Source organism: Apium graveolens, chromosome 6 (assembly GCF_009905375.1).
Source record: "Apium graveolens cultivar Ventura chromosome 6, ASM990537v1, whole genome shotgun sequence".
Lineage (NCBI taxonomy): Eukaryota > Viridiplantae > Streptophyta > Magnoliopsida > Apiales > Apiaceae > Apium > Apium graveolens.
In genome coordinates, this window is record NC_133652.1 from 69,505,474 (window position 1) to 69,517,347 (window position 11,874).

The 11,874-nt window shown below is 47.7% G+C and overlaps 1 protein-coding gene across 1 annotated transcript; it reads left to right on the forward strand.

Annotated features, from left to right (window-relative positions):
- The first annotated feature begins 6,196 nt into the window (after window positions 1-6,196).
- Window positions 6,197-6,652, forward strand: LOC141665221 (uncharacterized). Its single transcript, XM_074471200.1, has one exon. The coding sequence runs from the start codon at window positions 6,197-6,199 to the stop codon at window positions 6,650-6,652; it is 456 nt and encodes a 151-aa protein (XP_074327301.1).
- The last annotated feature ends 5,222 nt before the right edge of the window (window positions 6,653-11,874 follow it).

Genomic DNA, 11,874 nt, shown 5'->3' on the forward strand with positions numbered 1-11,874 from the left:
GTTCAAGTCGGATTCAGTTTCTTAATTAACTAGTAGTTGCATCGAACTTAATACGTTGTGTATCCCTCTTCAGGTGCTGAATTTTCATCGACATTTTGTTCACCCTGCAGAGTTCCCGGTAGAAAAACGAATGCGGAGGTTCATGAACATTCATAGCCTATAATAACTCAGGCCCAATAGTACACAGGCCCAGGGCCCAATTACAAGAACCCAAGGAGTACTCAGCATTGACCTTGGGAAGCCCAAGACACGTGACAACATCATCACCGTCCAGGCACCCGGGATCCAGAACGTTCCTACGGTCCGGATCAGATAGTACTTTGATGCATTCAGCGTTGACCTTGAGGAACCCAGGACACGTGGCAACATCGCCACCGTCCAGGTACCTGGGATCCAAGACGTTCCTACGGTCCGGATCTGATAGTACTCTGACGCATCTCAGGCGTCCAGATGCCCTACAGTCCAAAAGGCCAATCTACGGTCCACATGAAAAGGGACAAACCCCTATACCCTAGTAGGAGGCCTATAAAAGGTAGAACAGAAGGAAGGTTACAGGGTACAATCTTACATACTCTCTCTCTCACCTATACTTACATCCACGCACGTACTTCCCATAAATATATTCGCATAATCCCCACATTGCCCTTCTTCTCCTTAAAAACCCTTTCTCATTCTCACGCCGGAGGTGCCGCGGGGACGCCACCCCCCTTCGATTCTGTTTTGTAGGTTCCCATCCTACAGCTACACCGCACGCCGCCGCTGTCGCCATCCAAAAGGAGTTTGAGTCCGGGCTCGGCAAGGAGAAGGCCCCGGGGTGATCTAGGATTATCATTGGCGCTAGAAGGAGGGGAAGAACCTCCGACCAGTGGTGTTTATATCCGCAGCCCCACCACCCAGAAACTTGAAACACCGTCTCCCAGTAAGAACGCTACTACCCATCTCTTAGATCAGTTTCTACGAATTTTATTATTTTGAGTTCATAGCACCTTTAAGTAACTATGACTACGAGAAAAAGCAAAGCAGCAGTTTCTGCCTCTTTCCTTCCGCCTCCTCCCCAACCCAGGGATGGAGACATGGAAGATCTGGACGAAGGGCTCCCCATAACCCAGACTCCCTCTCAAAATCTCCAACCAGGAGACCAGAGAATAGTTATTGAAAGAGCTGCCCACAAACACACAGGGGTCCCCACCAATCCATGGGGAAGCATGACCCCGGAACAGATACAGGCGGCCATGGACTTGTGGAAGGAAAAGCAGGACGCCGAGCATGAGACCCGCCCAGGGGATCAGCGAGAGCGGTCCGGTGAACGGTCCGGAGAATCTCGGGGATCCGTCTTCGACCGGATTGCGAAGAACTTCAAAAGGCCACCAGAGGATGCCAGAGATGAAATAAAAAGAGCTGCCCTCCGTGAGAGAATCCGGAAAGAAGAAGAGGCTAAAGCCCAGGAATCTATAGAAAGGAGAGTCCGGGAGGAGGAGGCCAAACTAAAGAGAAAGGCTCACCGGATTCATGTTTCTTCAGACTCAGAGCCCGAGAAGGAATCCAAGCAAGAACAAATGGCCCGGGTCCTTCGGGACCTTAAAAGGAAAGTGGAAGGCGACATGGAAGTAGGGGCGGCCACAACCCCGTTCACAAAGAAACTGGAGTCCACCCCCAGGGAGTCAGGGCTGAAGCACTTCAATTTTGACTCTTTCGACGGACTGGCTGACCCCGAGGAGCATCTGAACTATTTTGAGCAAATATCTAATATCTATGATTACAGCGACCTGACTAGATGCCGATTCTTCGCGTCAACGTTGAAGGGGGGTGCTCAGAAATGGTTCAGCCGCATACCATCCCGGAGTGTGGACTCCTGGAAAGACTTTCGCGAGATATTTTTGAAAAGATTCAGGGCCAACCGGATGAACGAGCTGCAGATGTGTCATCTAGAAACAATTCAGCAAAGAAGCAAGGAGCCCCTCCCGGAATTCATCAAAAGATTCCAGGAAGTAGTCAACCAACTCTCCAACTTAGAAGAAAAGGAGGCAGTAAACATTTTTCGAAGAAACTTGCACCCGATATCTTGTGAAGGCTATGTTAAAGACTTGATTCATAGGGAGCCCCAGAGCCTAGCATCAGCATATGCGTTGGCATCAAAGTTCATAAAGGAAAACGATTTCCTCAAATCAATGAAGATGAATAGAAGAATACATGATGATGACGAGTCTCCGGAGCGACGCTCGTCGTCCCGGAGGGACAAAAGGTACAAGCTTGATAGGCAAGCAAACTACATTCAGCAGTCCCGGGGAACCCCACCCCGGGATACATACACCGAATCAAGAAAGAGTGAAAGGAAACCCAAGACAAAGAAGGAACCCAAGCCGAAACCGGAGTGGACACCCCTCAACAGGCCCCGGGCCGACATTTTGCGCGAAGTCAAGAGCAAACCGTTCTATTATCCGCCAAAACCCTTGCTGGCGCCTCCCAAAAATAGGGCCCGGGACAAGCATTGTGGCTATCACGAGGATCATGGCCATACCACTGAAGACTGTTTCTCCCTCAAGATGTTCATAGAAGACCAAATCAAAAAAGGAAACATGAACCAGTATCTTCAAAGGGGGTCAAATGACAAAGACAGAGCCCCGAGAAGAGGCAAAAATGTGGTGAATGTTGTTTTCGGAGGCACGGCCTCTCCACCTCGGAGCCCGGATCGGGAGAATGATGTGATGATGATCCAGACTCTGGAGGATGAGCCAATCTGCTTCTCTTATTCTGATTACGAGGGTCTCGATCCGGATCACAACTTGGCATTAGTGGTGACCCTTGACGTCGCAAATAACGAGGTAAAAAGAATTTTAGTTGACAATGGTTCATCTGCTAATATTGTATTCGAGCATACACTTAACAGGATGGAGCTCGGACACCTCCGAATGGACCCTTGTCTTGAAGACCCCTTGTACGGATTTGGGAACACGATGATTCCAATACGGGGTATCATTTATCTTCCCATCATCTTTGGAACCGCACCCCGGCAGGTCTCTCATATGATGAAATTTTATGTGATGAGCGCAACCTCCTCATATAACATGATCCTTGGAAGGCCCACTATCACCAAGCTCAGGGCGATCCCCTCAATTATTCACTTGAAACTCAAGTTCCCCACCCCGGGAGGCATTGGAGAACTGAAAGGAGACTGGGAAATGGCAGGTAAATGCTATGGTCAAGCACTTGTCATGGCAGAAACGGAACCGGGAAACTGGAGGAAGATAATGTCCCTGTCCAAGGGACAAAGCAGAAAGAAGCATCGAGAGCACCTTAGTAAAAGGGCCCGTTTGGATGTGAATATGATCGAGGACTCCGGATACGGCATAACCAACGTTGATGCCCGGATTAAAAAATTTGTTGAGAGCAAGGAGAAGACAAAGGTAGAACCGGCCCAACAGACAATCGAGGTAGATTTGGAACCCGGGAACCCCACCCGAAAAATCAAAATCGAAAAAGGCCTGGAAACCACATTCCAGAAGGAGCTCATCGATCTACTAAAAGAATACGCTGACGTGTTCGCCTGGTCCCCAGAAAACATGCTGGGGATTGATGAATCTGTGGCCATGCACAGTCTGGATGTAGATCCAAAGCAAAAACCAATCAAGCAAAAAAGAAGGAACTTTACCCCGGAGAGACAACAGGCAATCGACCAAGAAGTCGAAAAATTGTTAAAGGCAGACATAATCTGTGAAATTAAGTATCCGGATTGGCTAGCAAATGTGGTGCTGGTCAAGAAACCCAATGGCAAATGGCGAATGTGTGTGGATTATACAAACCTCAATTTGGCGTGTCCTAAAGATTCTTACCCCCTGCCCAACATTGACCAGCTGATAGACACGACCTCGGGCCATGTTATGTTAAGTTTCATGGATGCCTTCTCGGGATACAACCAGGTCAAGATGAATCCGGCAGATATCACAAAGACGGCATTCATCACACACCGGGATGTCTACGCTTTTGTTATGATGCCGTTTGGGTTAATCAACGTCGGGGCAACATACCAAAAAATGATGAATACCATCTTCAAAGATCAGCTGGGCAGGAACATGGAATCTTATGTTGATGATATGATCTCTAAGTCGGTCACAATCCCAGGGCACATCCAGGACCTTAGGGAGTGTTTCGACAACTTGAGGAAGTACAACATGAAGCTGAACCCGGAGAAATGCGCGTTTGGGGTCCCTTCCGGGAAGTTTCTGGGTTTCCTGGTCAGTGAAAGAGGAATAGAAGCCAACCCGGAGAAGATCAAAGCTATAATGGAAATGACAGTCCCCCGGACTCAAAAGGACATCCAAAAGCTTGCAGGATGCCTAGCAGTACTTCGGAGATTTATCCCAAAGTTGGCAGAGAAATGCCTGCCTTTCTTCGAGCTGTTAAAAGGAGCCCAGAACAAAAAGCTAATCGACTGGACCCCGGACTGCCAAACAACGTTTGAGGAAGTAAAGCGACATCTGATGAACCCGCCTATTTTCTCAAAAGCAAAGCCCGGGGAGCCTCTTTATCTCTACATCGCAGCCGGGGAAAGAGCGGTATCTTCCGCACTCATCCGGGAGGAAAATGGGACGCAGGCCCCGGTATACTATGCAAGCCAAGTCCTGAAAGATGCTGAAACCCGGTACCTAAACTTGGAAATATTCGCACTGGCTCTTGTGCACTCGAGCAGAAAGCTGAGACAATACTTCCAAGTCCGGGAAATCAGGGTAATCACTAATCAACCACTTCGCAAAATCATCCACAAGCCAGACGCCTCTGGGAGGTTAGTCAATTGGGCAATCGAGTTGAGCCAGTTCAATATCAAATTTATCCCGAGGACAACCATAAAAGCCCAAGCTTTGGTCGAGTTTGTCATGGAATGCACTTTTCCGGAAACCTCCGAGACGCCTGAAACCAGATCCAAAGGGGAAAAAGAGTCTAACAACCGGGATTCGTGGACATTACATGTGGATAGCTCGGCTACAGCCGAAAGGTCCGGAGCCGGCCTGATCTTCTCCATCCCGGATGGGTTCACAATCCAGCAGGCCATAACCTTCACCTTCAAAGCAACAAACAACCAGGCTGAATATGAAGCCCTACTCTCCGAACTCAGGTTATCCAAATCCCTTGGATTAAGGAAGATAACAATTTATAGTGATTCTCAGATTTTGGTAAGGCAAACCAACGATGAATATATCGCAAAAGATTCCAAATTGGCCCGGTATCAGGAGATGGTTAGAGCAATCCTGGAAACCATCCCGAACTCGACCATCTTGCAGATAAACAGAGAAGAAAATGCGAAAGCAGACGAGCTGTCCAAACTCGTCCAAAATACTTCGGATTTAAGCAGCTCGGTTTACTTCGAGGAACTCGGAGCCCCCAACACCGATCGACACGAAGTATTATGTGTTAGTAGCCCGGAGAACTGGATGACGCCTTACATAGCCTATCTCAAAGACGGTACCCTTCCGGAAGATCAGAACAAAGCCCGGTACCTCAAGTATAAGGCTGCACACTTCTTTTTAGAAAACAATCACTTATACCGGAGAACGTTCTCTGCACCAACTCTAAAGTGCGTTGATCCGAATGAAGCGGATTACTATCTCCGGGAGGTACACGAGGGGATCTGCGGGGATCACCTAGCCGCTAAAGCTCTAGCCTACAAGGTCATCAGACAAGGCTATTATTGGCCAACAATCCACGTTGATTCAGTTGCCTATGTCAGGAAATGCAGCAAGTGCCAGAAGTTCAGCAACGTACCGAAACAAGGTTCAAGCCTCCCTGGGTCCGTCCTCTCCCCGATCCCATTTGCTGTCTGGGGAATCGACATCATGGGCCCTTTCCCTCGGGCAAAAGGGGACCTCCGTTATGTTCTGGTAGCAATAGATTATATGACTAAGTGGGCGGAGGCCAAGGCTATGAGAACCATTAATCAGCAAGACTGCATCAAGTTCGTAGACATGATCGTAATGAGGTTCGGGATCCCAATGGTTTTAATCTCGGATAACGGGCCACAGTTCGTGGGTTCAGATTTTGAAGCCTATCTCAAAGAGCTCGGGATTAGACACAAAAAAACATCGGTTGCCCATCTACAAGGGAATGGATAGGTTGAGGTCACAAACAGAACCATACTCCGAGGTCTGGAAAAGAGACTGGAAGATTCTAAAAAGAACTGGCCGGATGAACTCCCGAAGGTTTTATGGTCATACAGAACTACCCCCGGACAGGAACCGGGGAGACTCCATTCAAGCTTGCCTACGGCACTGAAGCCCGGTTACCAGTAGAAACCGGATCCCCTTCACATAGAGTGACCAACTTTGACGAGGTCTCCAATATAGAAGGCCTTAGAACCAACCTCGAACTCCTTGATGAAGTAAGAGACCGGGCCGTAGGAAAAATGGAAAGCTACAAGGAAAAAACAAAGCTTTACTTTGCGAAGAAGACCAGGATAAGGGAATATGCGGCGGGAGATCTAGTGCTCCGGGACACTGAAGCCTCGGACCCAGCTAACCAGGGGAAACTGCAGCCGAACTGGGAGGGCCCTTATATAGTCAAAAAAGTGATCCGTCCGGGAACTTACAAGCTGAACTACCTCAGCGAAACCGAGGTCCCCAATACCTGGCATGGAACCCGCCTAAGGAAATTCTACCAATAAGGAAAAGGTGCACACTCTGGAAACACCTCTACATTCATACTATGATATTTTGATATAAGCATTGTCCCCATTCACCCCAGAATGTAATTTTTGCTTTCAATATGAATGAAAAACTCTACTTTAAGCGTTCCATAGCTTGAATCAATTTCATTACGTTGCTCCTTTATTTGCCATCAAATTTAAACAAACACAGTCCATGTGTACTCAAAGATTTTATAAAAAGGGTATAAAATTTTTACCCCATCCCGGGGTAAAATTTCTATCAAATGGAAAATTACCCCTACCCGGGTTCCTATAAAAACTCAGCCTATGAGTCATAAAATTTTTGTAAGTTAAAAATTTTACCCCATCCCGGGGTCCGCAAAAACACAGCCCATGTGTACTTTGAAAATTTCTGTCAAATGGAAAATTACCCCTATCCGGGGTCCTATAAAAACTCAGCCTATGAGTATTCATAAAACTTTACCCCATCCCGGGGTCTGCAAAAACACAGCCCATGTGTCCTTAGGAAAATTCCTAACTATTCCTGAAATCCTAAGCCAGAAGTTCTAACATACAAATCAACATGAAGGAAACGAAGCATAATCACATTAAACTACCCCGGGGAAACACACCCCGGGGGGCAAATCGAGATCATTCAAATTACAAACAAGTCTAAAAAGCCAAAAGGCTTAGTTCGGAATGACTTAAACTAAAAACAGGAAAATAAAAATTACATGCCAAAAAATGGCAGTCTTCAAGCTTCGACGGCAGGATCGGCGGGAGGAGAATGAGGCTGCTCCGGATCACCCTCTGGTACGGGAGGCTGCTCAGCAAGTGGTGATCCGGGGAAGGAAGGAACGTTGCTAGAGGTTCCGGCACCAGACTCCCTTGCCTGGATGGCTTCTTTCTCCTGCTCCAGCCGAGTCTCCTCCTCAATGTACTTCTCCAGGAAGACATCAATGGTACCCTGAGGCTCTTCAACAAGATACTTAGAAGCAACATTCCAGTAGATCTGGATCTTCTCCAGGGCCTTGTCGTTCAGTTCTTCAAAGTATGCAGGAGTGCCCCGGAACCCTGCCAGAACCTCCTCGGGAGTGGGCCGAGCGGCAAGATCATCCTTCAACTTCTGATTTTCAGCCCTTATCTCCCGGACAGAAGCCTCAGCCCGATCCTGTCTCTCCCGGATCTCGTCCAGAATCTTCTTATGAGCAGCAGCCTCTCTTGCACTTGCCTCCTTCAACTCCTGGATCTCCCGAGATAGCTGCTCGGATTCAGTCTTGTAGACCTCGGCAGCATCAGCCTTCGCCTGAAGGCTCCGGGTTATGCAAACCAGTCCAGCAACCTGGGAGTTAGCCTGAAAACATTATAAATAAGAATTAGGTAACACAAAATACAAGAACACAAGAAGAAGGCAAGTAAGAAAAATGCTTACAACAGTGATCTCCTCCTGAAGCCCGACCAGGAAGTCATCGAGAGGCTCCTTCATATACTTCTTCCTCTCCGCCGTGCTAGCATAGTTCTCAAACAGCTCCCTCCGGCGAGTCTCCGGGGTGAAACTAGCAAGCAGGGCCTTCAAAGTTTCCGGAGTGTCCGGGGCCAGGTCAACAGCAGCCTTCCTCGAAACCGGGCCCTCAGACATATCATCACCTTTATCCTCAAAACCCGCGGGAGCACTCTTCCTCTTTCGAGGTGCCGGAACCCTTATCACATCCCTTTGCTGCACGTCCTCGGCCCGGGGCTCGTTGATCACGATCGTTGTCCTCCCCCGACGAGACGGCGCCGCCTTCCGGGCCGCATCATCACCCTCACCAACCTTCTTCTTCCCGGCATCCAAGCTCGTCATTCCCCCAATCCTTCGCAGTTTGGCCGACAGATCTTTAAGTTAGGCAGACATATTGGGGGGATATGGAATTAACTTCGGAATAACTGAAAAGGAAAATAACAAAATATCAGTCCCGGATACAAGCAATCAATAAAAGTTACAGTAACAAAATAAAGTTAAGGCAAAAGACTTACATCCGGCAGCATGCATGTTTTCATTGCTAGTAAAATAGTCCCGGGTCCACTGCGTCCCAAGTGCCCCACAGAAGGCATAAACCATCGCGAGAGCTGCTTGCCCGAGTCGCTGGACCGGAAACCTATCTGTTTTAATTTCAAGTTCATGGAGCGGCATGAACTCCAAATCCCCACCCCGGACAAAAATGAACTCCCGATGCCATCCCTTAAGCGACGTCGATATACTAACCGGGAGAACCATCTTATCAGAAGGATACCCACAGTCCTCTATCCTAAACATAAACTCATAAATCGGCCGAGCGGTGGATCTCTTAATTTTGAAAATATGATGGAAAAGTTTGAAGGTAGGGAGGTAATTTTTGGCATGACAGCAAGCTAAAAACCAGTTGATCCACTTCACCGAATTCGGGGCTAGCTGAGTAAAAGGGATACCATAAACATCCCGGCATAGGGATTTGGTGAACTGTTGTAATCCGAGGCGCATGCCCCGGAGATGCTCTAATGGAATACCAACTCATCCCTCCTCCGGTCTGTGGTATACCCTTTCATACTCCTCGGGCCATCTCCACTGGTATGTGTCATCAAGGTTAAAGGCAAGTCTAAGGGCGCCATCTATCTCGGCGTCCATGTATTTCTTCTGGACCTCTTTATGAACCGCCCCACACTCATACCTAGTCCCCGGGGCGGTGAAGAACTTCCTATTCATTTCATCTTCATTATAAGGCTCCCGGCCTCCCAAACCATCCAGGCCCCCATATGCCTCGGATAAATCTCTGTAATAAAAGCTCAGGGGCTTAGGGTTCACTCTGCACTGGACGAAATATTCATCTACATCCTCCCAAGACCCATCCGGGTTAGACAGGGTACCCCCGGGGCCTAAAACTAAGGTCTGGGCTAAAACTTGTTGAGGCTGGTCAACTCGGGGAGGCATCTCTACTGAACTACTGCTAGAGGAAGAAGAAGGGTAGAAGGATTTAAGTTCGCCTAATCCGATAGGACGCTCGGGATACCGGTTCCTAAGAGTGAAAATACGTTTAAAGCGGCTACCTGGCATATAGTATATGTGTCTATATAAACGCACCCCGGAGTCAATGCCAAACCCGAACCCAACAACAACAAAAACAAGACAAAAACAGAAAAAGTTTAGGAACAAATCGTGTATGGGTCTTACCCCAAACACATACAACCAAACACATACACCAAGAATACACCCCGGGCCCCCCACAACTTTTTACACTACAAAAACCCACTTATTCGCATATAAAACTACCAAAATCAATGTTAAATACACAAATCAAGCACAAAATCATTGCAAAAGCTATGCAAAATCTGTAAACTACAGAGATTCAAGGTCGAATAAACTAGACATCCAAGAAATTCGAGCAAAGAATACGAAGGAACGAAGCAAAACTCGCACAAAATGGTTGCATGCACTGCGAGAACAAACGAAAAAGAAATGAAACAAGAAGACAAAATAATCGAGACACTTACGAATGGGCAGGAGAAAGAAATGGGGCTTCAACAGCAAATGCTCCAAAGAATCTCTGAAAAATCTCTCTTAGCTCTCTCTGTGGAAATGTTTGCGTAAAACAAAAATGGGAGTGAAAAGACCAGTATTTATAGAAGGAAGAAAGAAGATGTGAGCGGTTTTTGGGTTAAAGGAACCGTCGGGGCCACGTGGCACCCCTTGATTGGCGTCAAATTAATAACTGCAGCAGTTATTACCACTACCGCAATCATGTCACGGCGCGTCTTTTTAGGCAAAAAGGGGGGGGGGAATTAAAAACTGTACACTCAAAAGATACGCATAAAACGTGTGTATCTTTGACCCCGGCTGGAATCCCAACAGTCGTCTGACACCCCGGCTGGAATCCCAACAGTCGTCTGACACCCCGGATTCGCAGCCGCAAATTTTCAGAGTCCGGTCAAATCAAATATCAGGAGTGTACTTATCCACTGAACCGTGCCCAAAATTCAAATTCAAAATGACTAACCAAGTCAACCCCGGAGTCTCATCCCCATTTGACCCCAGGGTCAGGGGGCAACAACTCAAACAACCCCCAAAATTTTTCTAAAGTATTTCAAGGAATCCCACCTTAAACTCAAGTCAAATAACTAGCCAAGTCAACCCCGGAGTCTCATCCCCATTTGATCCCGGGGTTAGGGGGCAACAAATCAAACTACCCCCAAAAATTTTCTAAAGTATTTCAAGGAATCCCACCTTAAACTCAAGTCAAATGACTAACCAAGTCAACCCCGGAGTCTCATCCCCACTTGACCCCGGAGTTAGGGGCAACAAATCAAATAACCCCCAAAAATTTTCAAAGGCGTCGCGGCACAACGGTAATTACTCTACTCCCCCATCCGGGCAAACCCGTATAAGGGAGTGGGGGGCAAATGATAGCCTATAATAACTCAGGCCCAATAGTAGAGGCCCAGGGCCCAATTACAAGAACCCAGGGAGTACTCAACATTGACCTTGGGAAGCCCAGGACACGTGGCAACATCACCATCGTCCAGGCACCCGGGATCCAGAACGTTCCTACAGTCCAGATCAGATAGTACTCTGACGCATTCAGCGTTGACCTTGAGGAACCCAGGACACGTGGCAACATCGCCACCGTCCAGGTACCCGGGATCCAAGACGTTCCTACGGTCCAGATCTGATAGTACTCTGACGCATCCCAGGCGTCCAAATGCCCTACAGTCCAAAAGGCCAACCTACGGTCCAGATGAAAAGGGACAAACCCCTATACCCTAGTAGGAGGCCTATAAAAGGTAGAACAGAAGGAAGGTTACAGGGTACAATCTTACATACTCTCTCTCTCACCTATACTTATATGCACGCACGCACTTCCCATAAATATATTCGCATAATCCCCACATTGCCCTTCTTCTCCTTAAAAACCCTTTCTCATTCTCACGCCGGAGGTGCCGCGGGGACGCCACCCCCCTCCGGTTCTGTTTTGTAGGTTCCCATCCTACAGCTACACCGCACGCCGCCGCCGTCGCCATCCAAAAGGAGTTTGAGTCCGGGCTCGGCAAGGAGAAGGCCCCGGGGTGATCTAGGATTATCAAACATAATAGCAAGTCCAATACTTAATGTAAAATAAATATATACATTGTTATATATAACAATAAAAAATAATTTTGGTGTTTAAATGGCACTTGCACCCCAGTATTATTTACATTTTACAATCAAATTATATATTTAGCTAATATCT